The 15,456-nt window shown below is 31.8% G+C and overlaps 1 protein-coding gene across 1 annotated transcript; it reads right to left on the bottom strand.

Annotated features, from left to right (window-relative positions):
* Positions 1-5,275: 5,275 nt before the first annotated feature.
* On the bottom strand, positions 5,276-6,202 carry LOC105995803 (olfactory receptor 4L1). Its single transcript, XM_013029664.1, has one exon. It carries the CDS (start codon positions 6,200-6,202, stop codon positions 5,276-5,278), a length of 927 nt encoding a protein of 308 aa, XP_012885118.1.
* Positions 6,203-15,456: the final 9,254 nt, after the last annotated feature.

Genomic DNA, 15,456 nt, shown 5'->3' with positions numbered 1-15,456 from the left:
ACCCCTGCTTTCACTGTACTTGATGTCGGTATAATTTGTGGAGGGGAAGGGGAAAAACAAGTCGTTTAAATACGGATACAGGTGGACCCGTTGCAACAATGAGAAGTACAAGTTGTTATGTTGAAAACGAACTTTACAACTTTGGTGGGTGGGGGGGAGGATTGGGTTGGGGGACAGGGGGAGGCTGGGAAGGGATGGGAAGGGGAAACAAAGGAGGAGGCTGCAATGCTTGATAAGAAATGTACTCATTATCTTGCCCATGTAATTGTAACCCCTCTGTACAGTATTTTTGCAATAAAAATAAATAAAATTAAAAAAATAAAGAAATATTTAGTTCACATTTTTATATTAGCAATTTTAATTTTACTCATGTGTTTCTTTTCTTAAGTCTAAAGGAACATTAATCTTTTTGAAGGGTATTACTATGTAATTTTTCAAAACCATAATTCATCTTATTTATTTATCTCTTAATTAGATTACAAAAAATAAAAGCAAACAGGTGATTTCCTTATATGATACAATAATACAAAGTATACTTATTTCAAATCTCCTCTATAAGTGGTATAACCAAACAAGTTTAATGTGTTTAAGTCCTTTGTCCTTAGAATGCTGTATTTGGCCTTGAATTATGGACATTTTCCCAGTATTATCACAGAAATACAACCTTTTCAAGTTCAAAGAAAATCTGTTTTATTTTATTTTAGTTCCTCCCAGTCGTAGTTGTTCCTTCCATTGTTTGTTGTTCATGCTTTATTACAATACCTAATAATCGTGTGTACAATAATTTAACAGAACTATGAAACTTACCAGTTTGCTTCAGAACTAAGGCTCTTATGCAGTCCTGGATGCTTAAAATTTATCACTCAGTGATATAATTTTATGCTCTGTTTCAAAAGATGACAGTATTTAAATGGATCTTTTGATAAAGGAGAAAAGTAATTAGATTGCTATTGATTCATCAGAGCCTGGTAGCAAAAAATCAATAGGGAAAAGCTGGGATGGTGGCTTAGTGGTAGAATGCTTGCCTTGCATGCATGAGACCTTGAGTTCGATTCCTCAGCAGCACGTAAGCAGGAAAAGCTAGATGTGTCTCTGTGGCTCAAGTGGTAGAGTGCTAATCTTGAGCTGAAGAGCTGAGGGACAGCGCCCAGGCCCAGATTGTAGACCTCATGATCGGAAAAAAAAAATCCATAGGGAATGCAAAAATATCCTCCTGCCATTGCAGAAAATGAGATGTTAGTATTTTCACTTATTATATTGGTGGAATATTAAAAACAAAACTATTATTCTTGTTTCATGCAAAATACAGATTTTGTTATTATTCTCATAATTTTGCTGTAGTCATTTTACATAAAATATTGGTTATATACAAATATAAATGCTACTTTGGTAAAATGTTACTAATGATTTTTTTCCACTACTTTTTTTAAGTTTAGTTTTTTGAATATATATATATTATTGTAAAGATACTGTACAGAGGGGTTACAGTTACATGAGCAAGGTAATGAGTCCATTTCCTATTGAGCATTGCTACACCCTTCTTAGTTTTTCCCCCTATCATCCATTGGATTTTGTCACAGACTTTTTCTGCATTTATTACAATGATCATGTGATTCTTGTCTTTGGTTCTGTTAATATTCTGCATTATGTTTATTGGTTTACATTTATTGAACTAGACTTGCATTCTTGGGATACAATGAATTTGTGTAACTTTTTCATTATTGAATTTGGTTAACACATATTTTATTAAGGAGTATTGTATATATGTTCATAAAAAAGATTGGTCTATAGTTATCTTTCTTTCTTGAGATTCTAGTTTAGATTTGTGTATGATCCAAGAATAATAAAATTAGTTAGGTAATGATCTCTCCCTTTCCACTTATTAAAAATTTGAACAGTACATACAATTCTTCTTCTTTATAAGTCCTAGAGAATTCAATTTTGAATCCATCAGTTCCTGAAATTTTTTTGGGGGGGAAATATCTATTGCCATTTCAATTTCATTATGTTTAAAATTTTTATTTTATTTTAAAGATGCTGTACAGAGTAGTTATGGTTACATGAGTAAGGTAATAAGTAGATTTCTTGTCGAGCATTTTTACCCCCTCCTTTATTCTTCTCTTACTACTCCTTTCCTCCCCCACTTTCAGTACTTATTATAGATCTGTTTAGTTTATATCCTGTTGGCTCAATTTTTGATATACTGAAATGTATCCATTTCTACAAGGTTTTCCAAAGTGGTTTGAGAAGTATACCCCTATATTACTGGATTTTACCTGAATTTGTTATAATAACCATTTCTTAATTTTATTTGTGTGATTTCTTTTTTTAAAAATTCAAATTGGCTAAGTGTTTAACAATGGTGTTTATCTTTTTTAAGAATCAAGTTTTATTTTTTATTGATTCTTTTTATCATCGTTTAAGTCTCTAGTTCATTGATTTCTATTGTAATCATTAATATTTCTTCCACTCTTGGTTTGGGGATCCTTTTATTGGTGTTATGCAATGGTTCTTTTCTGGTCTAGGCTGTTTTAGAAGACCTAAAAGCCCCTTGGATAGGTTTCTCTTTTCAAAATTTGGAAAGTATTCTGCTATTCCTCTTTAAATAGGTCCTCAGTTACCTTCTACTATCCATCTTCAATACATATAATACATACATTTTTAATTAAGTGCTCCAGGTTTTGAAAGCTTCTATTATAATTCTTAGATCTTTTGTTATGTTTATTCTTGCCTCTGTACAATATCTAATTTGTTTTCAAGCCCAGTTCTGTTTTATATACCTGCTGGAGAGGTTTTCCACTTTATTTAACATATTTTTTATTGTCTCCTTTAGTTTAATAACTTTTCAGGATTTTTTATCTCTTTATTGAGACCTTTCTTCATGTCCTGGTTTGATGCTTTCATTAATTTGTTTACATATGCCTTTAAAAATGTTTACTTCTAAGTCATTGTACAAAGGAGATGCCATTCAACAAAGTAGTATATAAATACATGAATATTGATCAATGTCATACTTTCATTATTCTCCCACATTCCTCTCAACCCCAAACCTTTTTCCAATTTTCTTAATTTTATAGAATATGCATTAAATTTTATCTATGCCTTTTTCATCTCATTTAGCAGATAGTTATAATTTCATTAAACTCATTAACTCCTATATTCACTTGGATTTTTACTTAGCTTTTTAATTTGTGTTTTCATTAAAATCCATTCATTGTTTCCATATTCTTTGTGCTTGTTTGTAGAGATCTTCTTTTATTGATTTTTTTCCTGTTTAGGGGCTTGAACTCTGGACCTGGGCATCATCCCTGATCTTCCTTTGTTCAAGGCAACACTCTAATCACTTGAGCCACAGTTCGATTCCAGGCTTTTCTTTGGTAGTTTATTAGAAAAAACAGTCTCAGAAGTTTTCTTATACATGATGATTTTGAACCACTATCTTCAGATCTCAGCCTCCTGACTAGCTAGGGTTACAGTCGTGAGCCACCCAGTGTCTGGCTTATGAAAGATTTTTATCAATAGTCCTTTTATCAAAATTAAACTTACTGCAGAGTGACAAGTATTTATATTAGTAGTAAATGTTTATAGTTTTGTTTATTTCTAAATGCTCCTTTATAATTTTGATGCATTATTTTGTTTTTCATTGCTGTTAGCAAAAATAATTCCCACTTTGATGATTAAATTATACAAAGAATGTGATTATCAATAAACTTACTTTAAAATAATTGCTTTAATAGCATCTAGAGATCAAGGTAAAGACATATATACATTTTTAGCGTGCTCTTTTCATTTACTAGGTTTTTGCCCACATTTTCCTTTTACTCTTTTTCTAAGTCTTTAATGCTCTTCAAGCCAAATCCACAGTGTTTTTAAAATCAAATTCAGAGTTCTCTAAGTCAGTGATATTCAGGAAGACTCATGGTTGGTGATTGTTCAGTACCCTCAAATTCAGAGTTCTCTAAGTCAGTGATATTCAGGAAGACTCATGGTTGGTGATTGTTCAGTACCCACACAGAATAGAATTCAGTTTTTTTAACTGTACCCCAGGAGTGATTTTCTATTAGAAATTTTTAGTTATAAACAATTTTATAAATTTCAAGTAATTTTTATCCAAAGGTTTTTAAGGGGTTTAGTGTGTTATACTGACAAACATAAAAATCTTGTGAAATATTTTATTATATACAGCATAATCCTACCCACCAGCAGAAGAATAATTTTCTTTATAAAGGCTAGGATTCCTATAATGTGGGATGTTTTATAATATGATAGTAATTTTACAATGTAGCAATAAAATCCATTATAAATGTTATTGTCTTAATTTACTTCCTTTCTTCTTCTATTTACTCATATTTATTTACTTATTTTATTTATTTATTTTGTTGTCGGTCATGGGGCTTGAATTCTGGGCCTGAGTGCTGTCCCTCAGCTCTTCAGTTCAAGGTGAGCGCTCTACCACTTGAGCTACCGTGCCACTTCCGGTTTTCTGGTGGTTTATTGGAGATAGGAGTCTCACAGTCTTTCCTGCCCGAGCTGGCTTTGAACGTGATCCTCACATCTCAGCCTCCTGAGTAGCTAGGATTACAGGCATGAGCCACCAGTGCCTGGTAATTTACTCATATTTATTATGTATTAGATTAATAGAAAGTCTTTGTAAGGGTAAAGTGACATGAAAATATTCCAAAAAATAAAAGCATGAACTTTGGGTTTTACTTTTATTTATTAATGTTTGAAAGTCAAAAGAGCATAGTTACATGCACAGATAGAGAATTTCAAAGAATACTCTGAAGTTCTGTTGACATTATCTTCCATTGTTTTTTTCCTGTGGAACTTTATGTTTACTTTACTTTTGAGTTTACTGACAAATTTTCCATCTCTGAGTCTGCAAATATCAATTTATTTTTCTTTTTTAAACACATAGCAATCATGACTTATTCATAGTTTGTAACTACATAATGGTATAGATTAATAGATAACATTTGCTACTCATACCAATTATCATCATTAAGAATATACATATATATTTTAAAATTATTTCCTCACCAATAAATATATATTACCTAAAGGCAAGTATAATCTGGCTTTATATGTCCATTTTGCTCCAGGCCTCACTATCATTGTTAAAGATATTTAAATACTTTTAATTGTAAATTCAAAATGATTTAGTGATAATTTTTCTACTTCGGTCATGATTCTAACATGAAAAGTAAAGCAAAACATTATACAATTGGCTCATTTTGTCTTACTCTGGAGATAAAATTGTCTTAATTATATAATGTTAAAACTGGATATGCTGCAAATGTAATTTTCTCATAGCCTCTTGCATTTTCTGATTTCTCAGTGTATAAATAACAGGATTCAGTAAAGGTGTGATGACAGTGTAAAAAACGGCCAGTGTTTTATTCCTTGCAAAACTACTGAATGGCCAGGCATAAATAAAGATACAGGGTCCAAAGAACAGAGTGACCACAATTATGTGGGCAGATAATGTGGATAGAGCCTTAGGGAGCCCTCCAGATGATTTTTGTTGTACAGTGACTAGGATAATAGTGTATGAGACAAGCAGAAGGATGAAGCAGATGAAAGAGAGAAGCCCACTGTCTGCAATGACAAATAACTCCAGGATATATGTTTCAACACAAGCAAGCTTGATCACCAGAGGAAGGTCACAAAATATGTTGTCTACAACATTGTAGCCACAAAAAGGCAAGTTCACTGTTAGTACCATCTGGCTCATAGTGTGTAAGAAACCAACTATCCATGAAAGTATCACAAACCTATTTAGCAACCTGGGATTCATGATTGTCCTATAGTGCAGAGGTTTACAAATGGCCACATACCTGTCAAAGGCCATGACTATCAAAAGAGACATTTCAGCACCCCCAAAGAAGTGCATAAAGAACATCTGGGTCATGCAGCCCCATACAGAAATCATCTTGTGTTCAGTAAGCAAGTTTGTGATCATTTTGGGTGTTGTGGCACTGGAGAGACACATGTCTAAAAAGGAGAGATTTCCAAGGAGGAAGTACATGGGTGAATGAAGGGAAGAACTAAATATCACTGTGATTATAATGAGAATGTTTCCTAGCACTGTAGCACTGTAGATCAAGGAAAATATCACAAAGCAGAAAATTTGCAGTTCCCATCCTCCAGAAAATCCTACTAAAATAAACTCAGTCACAGTGGATCCATTTTTGTTATCCATTTACTGAAATCAGAAAAATTCTGGGAGCTTGTTATATACAAACAGTCTTTAAAGTTCATACCAATACGTTCCTATTCTTATTAATTGGCCACACAAAAATTGATGATGAAATAACATGTCATTTTAAATTCATCAATAACATTGGAGATTATATTATGTGTCACATCACTGTAAAACAATATTCATATACCTACATAATAATTAAAAGCACTTGAACAGTGGAAGAACCATTTTACATCATTTTATTCCATTAAATGATATACTTGTCAATTCATCTTGATTTTTCACTGATTTGTTTACCTAAAAAAATAGATGACAGTTTACTATGATGTTTATTATTAATTTCACTTCTGTGCCTATCCCTCATGGAGGATGTATTATTTCAATAAAAATATGGAACTATAAAATAAATTATATTTTTCTTTTGTAATTTTAATTTTATTGTCAAGGTGATGTACAGAGGGCTTACAGTTATATAAGTAAGGTAGTGAGTACATTTTTTGTCTAACTTGTTACCCCACCTCATTTTTCTCTCTTTTCTTCCACATCCTAACTCCTCCCTAAGTTGTACAGATCATTTCCAATATATTTTTCTCTATTTTTCCAAGTAGTTTATAAAACCACTTGATAGTTCTAAAACAAATTAGAAGTTAAATTCTACATGAAAGAAAATGTTTTCATTCATTAACAGTCATTTTACTTTTAATTAATTTTTATAATATACTAAAAATTTCAGGGAACATGGAATTAGCCTCAGATCTTTTTGAGCTTGCTTTCTCAAGTCCATTGTGTTGCTATTGCTCATTGATATGCTTGTTTAGTGTGTGTATGTTGTTACATACAATTGCTTAGAAGTAAATATTGAAGTGATTCTGTGTTGCTATTGCTCATTGATGTGCTTGTTTAGTGTGTGTATGTTATTACATACAATTGCTTAGAAGTAAATATTGAGGTGATTCTGTTTTAAAATATAGATTTTTCTTATAGTGTATAACATTAAATCACTCTTACTGGACATTTTAGACATTGTTCATATGACCTTGAGCACAGAAACTCAGTCATTCTTGTAATTCAGGTTTATAATCCTAAAATCTTTCCACATAAATAGATTAGGAAAGAAAGAAACTGAGAATTGTTTTATTAAGTAGATGGACATTTCTGTCCTTGTTTATGTGTACTGGATAATATGCATATAAATGCATATAAATAAAAACAATTAAGAAAAATTGATTTAGGTGTATAGTTTTCCTCTTTTTAAATAGCTAATTGAAGAAAAAAATCATAATTTGAACCACCATTGACTTTGTTTTGCAAAAACTACACATTTTATGTTTAAAGGAAGATTAACTTCAGAAACATACTTACTTAAATAAGCCTAACACAAAAGATCACAGGTTGAGGAATTCCATTATATGAAACTTCAAGGAAAAGCAAATCTACAAGTCAGACACCAGAAACATCAGTGGTTCTGTTGTGGTTTTCTTTCTATGATAATAAAAATTATTGACATCAGATTGTAGTTATATTTGTACAACTATCACATAATAATCATTGAAATAAATAATTAAAATAAGCGAATCTTACAGTATATAACATATTCAATGTAAAAACGATTATCACATGTTTCGATTCCTTTTTAACTCAAAATTCCTTTTGATAAATTAATTTGTCTTTTACAGTATAGTTTTCTGGTACTAGTTAACTGCTTGATCTCAAAGTTTACTCTAAAACAATCAACTCTAATATTGAAAATCTGGTTTTAGAGTTGCTTGAATTCTCTATTTCTATTTTTACTTTTATAGTTTTGCTGTCTTATATATTGGGAGGTTTGCTTGCTATTCTGCTTTTCCTATTATGTCCAATACTCACTATGATATTCTTTATTTACATTTTCTTCATTCCTTTGAATATGTGTATTTTCTTTACTTTTATTTGAAAAACAGAGCTGTTACAGTTACATAATTCAGACAGAGTATGTTTCCTTTTGAACAATGCCATCTCTTCCTTTGCTTTCTCTATTTCTCCCCTCCCATCGTACCCACAAATTGTATAGCTCATTTTCAACATAATGTCCATTGCTGCATCTGTTTACCCCTTGTCCCTTTATTTCTGTACATCCCTTTATACTCCCAAACACATATGTACATGTAAACAAGACAAACAAAAAAAAGCAAAGTAAAAAGAAAAAAAACTTATTGTGCCCATTTACTGGAGTACATTTTGATAAATATTGTTTTGTATAATCAGATGCACATAGACATTGTGCCTTTCTGTTCCTCTCTTAAGAGGAATTTTTTTCTTCATTCCTATCAATACGTATATTTTCTAAACATTCCTCACTTTTTCTTCCTCCAAGATCTCATATGTGCTTATGGAATTATATATTTTATTCAGAGCTGCCTAAAATTCTGGTTTGGGTCATCAATTCTCTTCTTCCAACTCCTCCTTTGTCAGTATGTATTTATTTTGTCAAAACCTGAAACTTGATGCAAAGAAAATTATCCTTTATTAAAAACATATTAATGTCTAGCTTTTCTATTATTTTCAACTATGGTATAGGTATTTTGAATAATCAAGTTTGATCTTTTCTGATTTTCTTTATTATACTTAGTCACTGACAGTGATGCCAAATTTTACTCTGCCATGATTTTCAGAGAATTTTCCTTCCCAACTTTCACTGAAACTTTTAATTACAACGCATTATGAATGCTATTAATATAATCTCCCAGTGAGACTTTTGATTCTTCAAAAGTCAAAGTCTTTTCCTTTTAGCCAGCATACATTAATTTAAGTAATTTAAATGTATTAAATTTAAGTAATTTACATATGTGTATTAATATTTGAATAATAAAACACAATTTTATGATTAACATATAATAATAAAATCTTGTTTTTCTACTATATTTAAATATAAATTTTGGTCAGGTTGTGAGACAGAGTATAAAAAGCCTCATGTTATTTTTGTACACTAGCACATTTATAGGAGAAACTTACCGAGATATAAAAGTTCAGCAACAGTTCATAGAGAATTTCCAGAATTTAAATCTTAAAATAGCCAAATAAAAATGACCAGTAATGCTCATAAAATATTAACCAGATAATATTCCCATAACCCACCAATTATATAACTCAAACATAGAAATATTTATGTTCTAATAGAGAGAAATGTATTGTCTATATTATTAATTTTAACATAATTTTAGTTTATTATGACATTTTAATAAATGTGTGTGAACATATTGAGGCAATTCTAATAAAAATCTGATGAACAATAAGTTCATTAAACTATCAACAATATATACAAAGAAAAAAATATATGCAATGTAATAACCTAAGTTAGATTCTATTCCTATATAAATGTCCCCCATATATACATATATTCGTTTAGCTATCAAGGATTTCAAATTAGAAAATCACCTTATATATTGCAGTGCATGGATTTTTAAAATTAAGATATATTGTATTCCTAAATTGCTTTGTTAAGTATTAACTTGTACAACTCTGTAAAGATAATCATAAAATAAGAACCCGGAAATGAATATAATAATCAATAAACAATGGAATCTGTGATATAACTAGCTATATTGATACATCACTTATGATGTAAAATATAAATGCAGCAAGAATTGAAAAAAGGTTGAGAATAGATTCAGAAATCTAAGGATAGTCTGGGTTAGAAACTTATTCTATATTGTGTCAATTTTTCATCTGGAATTTTAGCCAGAATGGCATGAACATGCCTTCCAACCTATTTTCCTACCAGGCCCTCAAATGTGTAATAAGAGATTTGCTAGATAAATCTTTGAAAAGAAGAACAATGAAGCAGGAAAATTTGATTTTAATATGTAGTATAATGCTATAATAGTGGCCATGATGCTTTGTGTTGAAAATGACATGCAGAATGATAAACAGAATCAAGAGTTGAGACTGGGATTCTACATTATAATGTAATAGGATAAATTTTCAGTTTTCCCAAAATGCTGTTTTTAATCTACTAGAAACTTTAAAAATACAATAAAAGGTTTTAAACATCTAAAAATGATTCAAACAAGAAATCTATATAAGTGATTATATTATTATTATTTTTTTTTTGGGGGGGTCTGGTCATGGGGCCTGAACTCTGGGTCTGGGCGCTGTCCCTCTGCTCTTCAGCTCAAGGCTAGTGCTCTACCACTTGAGCAACAGCGCCACTTCTGGCTCTTTTCTTTTTGCTTATGTGGTGCTGAGAATCGAACCCAGGGCCTTATGCAAGCAAGACAAGCGCTCTACCACTGAGCCACCTTCCCAGCCCCATTTTTGTTGTTTTTATATTAGGATAATAAGGCACTTAAAAGATAATGATAAAGTCACTAATTTTATAAGTATATTGTGTAATTGGGACATTTTATTGAATATGAGTAATGTCTCTATCATTTAAAACATGTAAACAAAGATCTAAAAGAGTGGAAGCCAGTGGCTTAAACATGTCATTCTAGGTTCTCAGCACATTTAGATCTGTGGATAGTTGTTCAAAACCTGTCCAGGCAAGAAAGTCCATGAGACTCTTATCTCCAATTGACCACCAAGAAGCTGAAAGTGCAGCTGTGGCTCAAGTGGTAGAGTGCTAACTTTGAGCAAAAAAGAGCTCTTAAACAATGCCCAGATGCTGAGTTCAAGTCCCAGGACTGGCATAAAAAGAATTGTAAGAGGTAAATCAGGATCTGTATACTACAGTATCCACAGTATATATGCTTTTCATATGAAAGTCTTGCAAATCAGGAAAGTTTCAATAGTACTATATAAAATAATAGGTAAATATGTTTAAAATATATAAATGATGCTTAAACAATTGAAAAGTAGCTTTGTTTTACTAAAAAGGAGTTTGACATCATGCAACAGGTTTCAGTAACTTACTTTGGATTGTAGAATGACACTACATTTATCTTTACCTCTTTTATCTGAAAAGTATCCAATGATTATTTTATTTTAAAATTAAAAAAATGGAAAAGAATACTGTACTTAATAAAGAATAAGTCTAAAACTATCTTCAACTTTTTTCTCCATACCTCTTGCTTTGGACTTCAGTATCATTTTCATTTCTTTCTACCTGTGTCAGTTTTTCTTTTGCTTTTTTAGCTTATTTTCCTAGTCTAATAAAGGAGAAATCTCTTTTATTATTAAATTGTATGCTAGAGAAATGTATCAATTAATGCATTTGGGAAAAGCTTGCATCATATAAGGGAATTCCCTTAGCACTAGAATCTCTCATTAGTGTGTAGCTTTTCAACATGAAGAAAAAAATAAAGCAAAATATCAATTATTTATCCATGTTTCCATTAAAAATGTGAATGCAAATACTGTCCAGTAGGTAGGCAGCATTGCGTTTTTGGAAGCATAAAGTAAGAACTTTAGAATCATAATATAGGAACAATATTTGTATTTTACATGACTTTTTAATGGAAATTTTCTCATTCTTTAATTCTATCATCCAAACAAGAATTACCCTTTGGAAATATTAATTGGAAATGTTAGAAATAAATATTTTGCTTCAGAGATATCCTTCTGATACCTAGCATAACTACCTTAGCAATTTTCCTTTATAATTAGTTTCTCTTGGGTCCTGGAGATCTGCTGATATTGTGTTCTGCCAAGATCATTTATATTAAAATGACATCTGCCTTTTTTAATTATTTGATTTTTCCAATGGCAAACAATAGCTGACTAATTTTGTTTATCTCATATTTTACTGCCTATTGTTTATTATGCCAACAAATATCCTACAAGCTAATTATGATTTCCAATTACAATGAAATTTCCATTAAAAGTTTGATTAACATTGGCCAAAATTACATTGTTATCATGTTCCTGAATCCCCAACTTCACACATTAATTACCCATAGCTCAAAGTTTTCTAAAGAATTAGTTTTTGGTTATACTTGGATTTAAATTCAAGGCTTTGCAATTGCTAGACAAGTACTCTTTCATTTGAGCCATAAATGCAGTTTTTTTTTTGCCTTAGTTCTTTTTAAAATGTGTTTCTCCCATTTTTGTCTTTTTCAGCCTGTACTGCACTCTTCTTATTTATGCTTACTGGATACTTGGGAGGATAAGGATGTACCACATCCAGATTTCCTGGTTGATTGGAGTCTTGAAAACCTTTTCTCTGGTATGGCTCTTAAACATGATCCTCCCAATCTCTGTCTCTTCAGTAGCTAGAACTACAGGTATGAACCATTGCACCCAGCCTACAAATCTTAGATTCTTAAAAAAAAAAAAACAACAACCAGCATATCCATTAATTTGCAAAATGGAATTATCTTGCGTTTCATAATTTTATTTATCTCCTACTTTATCCAATTATAAATATTTATTGTTATCTAGTGGTATGTATGAATACATTTATTTATATTATTTTTCATTTTAATCAGGAAATAAAAACATTGCTATAGAATTTAAATTTATCTAATTAAATATTAAATATAGAAGATGACTTTATAGATTAGAGAAAGAATGATGTTACAACATACATTGTATAGCATTCATTCACACATACAAAAGGAAAGATTTTTAAAAAAATATTTTATTATTTTTAACTGTTGTATAGAGCGGTTGTCATTTACTAAAGCAGTTTATGAATACAGTGCATCTTGATCAATGTCACCCCTTTCAAAAATCTCACCTAGTCCTTGCAAGCCACCCCTTCCCTTACTTATCATAATTTTGAGTTATGTATCGAATTATTTGCAATTTAACAAAGCAGCCTATGTTTACAATGCTTCTTGATCTGTGTCACCACCTCAACACCATCACTCCCCTTTGACCCATCCCTCCTCTTATATTTCTCAATTCTGGTATATACAATGAATTTTTTCCTGCATTCTCTCTGCTCCCTTTCCCCCTTCATTTTTCTATATCTTTCCCCATGGTCACATCCTCTCCTCTTGCTCGAAACCATTACCTGGTACTTACTTTATTGGGCTTTGATTTAATCTTTTGAAAGAATCATACTATTTGTGCTTCCAAAGAATCTATCACACTTCAGTTCTTTCATGTGTAATCCCTTGCTTACTACCCAGTGTGTTTACTTAGTTAAAATTTAAATTAGTTTCAAGGACGAATTTAGGAAAATACATATAGCTCATGGAACTTTTTTGGTCGTTTGTGGGGCTTAAACTCAAGGTCTGGGCACTGTCCTGGAGCTATTTTTGCTCAAGTCTAGCACTCTACCACTTTGAACCACAGTGCCACTTCTGGTTTTCGAGTGGCTTATTGGAGATAAGTATCTCAAAAACTTTTCTAACCAGTCTGGTTTCGAACTGCAATCCTCAGATATCAGCCCACTGAGTAGCTAGAATTACAGGTGTTAACCATTGGCACCGGGCCTTGGAAGAATATAATTTTTATATTTTTATTGACAAATAAATTTCAGTATTTTTAGCACAATCATATAAAGTTTAAATCTTTCTTGTCTCTCAAATAAAATTTATTCTATTTTCAGATGCCATATGTCTGTGAGATACCACCTTACCCCACTAGTCAGAATGGACTATGTCCTAAATTCAAAAAACAACAAATGCTGGCAGGGATGCAGAGAAAGACAAACCCTTCTGCACTGCTGGTGTGAATGTAAACTAATAAAACCACTCTGGAAAAGGAGTCTGGAGGTTTCTCAGAAAAAGGAAACCTAGACCTTTCCTATGACCCAGCCATACCACTCCCAGGCATCTATCTTGAACAATGGGAACCAGGATACAAGGACACATGCACCTCCACGTTCATTGTTGCACTGTTTCCAATAGCCAAGATATGGAAACAACCCAGATGCCCCACTACAGATGAATTGATCCAAAAATTGTGGTACCTATATACAATGGAATATCACATAGCCATTAGAAGGACAATATAATGGCATTTGCAAGGAACTGGTTGGAACTAGAACAAATTATGTTTAGCAAAATAAGCCAAGATCAGATAGACAAACAGCACATGTTCTCCCTGATATGTGGATTTTAAATTCAAAATTCAGGGAGAGTAAACAAAGTAAAAAGGATTCAAGAAATAAATGACCTCCACTCAATTTGTCATATCATCTCTAAGTGACTCCATGTTCTTGACCTCATACATGGTATATTTATCTGCATATCTGCGGGAATCTAGGAGAAGGGCACAGAATCAGAGGGAAATGGGTAAAAAAAAGAACAGAGGGGGCCCCTCAGCTGCACTGGACATTGATCAAAGTGAGCTAAGCCAATCAAGGGTAGTGATGGGAGGGAAAGAATGAGAGAGAAAGAGGGAAGAGCTGACACTAAGCAAAAAGAAAGAAATATACGTATCACCTGATTTGGAAAAAATTGTAGTTGTCAGTTTGTAGAATTCATAAGCTTTATAGGCCATGGTAATAACAATGTGCCTTGTGAAGGTTAAAATGTTTTAGTGACTTAGTAGCTAAGTATGTCACTTAGTTCAATAAAGAAAAAAGAATTATAACATGTATTAAGGATTATTTATCTGGATTGTTGCCAGATGTTTGATTTGATTTCATTTACTTCCTTCTTAGCAATTTATATGCTTATTTTTGAGACATATAAAATTTGTACAAAATATTCTAGAATTTATTTCTTAAATTTAATTAATTAATTAATTTATTTTGTGAACATACTGTACAGAGGGGTTACAATTATATGGGCATGATAATGAGTACATTTCTTATCAAGCATTGCAGCCTCCTCCTCTGTTTACCCTTCACATCCCTTCCCAGCTTCCCCTCGCCCCCCCCCACCCAATTCTCCCCCCCACACCAAAATTGTAAAGTTCGTTTCCGACATGACAACTTGTACTTCTCATTGTTGCAACGGGCCCACCTGTATCCTTAAACAACTGGTTTTTCCCCATCTCCTGCACTAATTATACCGACATCAAATGTAGTGAAAGCAGGGGTTATACTGTGGGGGAGGGACATATAAAGCAACAAAGAAATAATCTTATAAACGCATTAGAAACAAATGCATGAAAGAAAAAAAACATTAAAATACATATCTAAGGGTTCACTTTCCTAATATCAAATTATCTGACCTTTTCTGCTTGACTCATACATATACTAGATATTTCAAATAAGGGAAACCACGGGACCTATGTTTCTTTGGGCTTGGATTACTTCACTTAATATAATTTTTTTCAAGCCTTTCCATTTCAAAACAAATGGGGCAATGTCATTCTTTCTGATGGAGGCATAGAATTCCATTGTGTATATATACCACATTTTCTTGATCCATTCA

Source organism: Dipodomys ordii, unplaced genomic scaffold, assembly GCF_000151885.1.
Source record: "Dipodomys ordii isolate 6190 unplaced genomic scaffold, Dord_2.0 Scaffold121, whole genome shotgun sequence".
NCBI lineage: Eukaryota > Metazoa > Chordata > Mammalia > Rodentia > Heteromyidae > Dipodomys > Dipodomys ordii.
This window is presented reverse-complemented; position numbering and strand designations above follow the sequence as displayed.

Coding starts and splice junctions, on each gene's coding strand:
- LOC105995803 (XM_013029664.1), bottom strand. CDS start 6,202: ATGGATAACAAAAATGGATCCACTGTGACTGAGTTTATTTTAGTAGGA.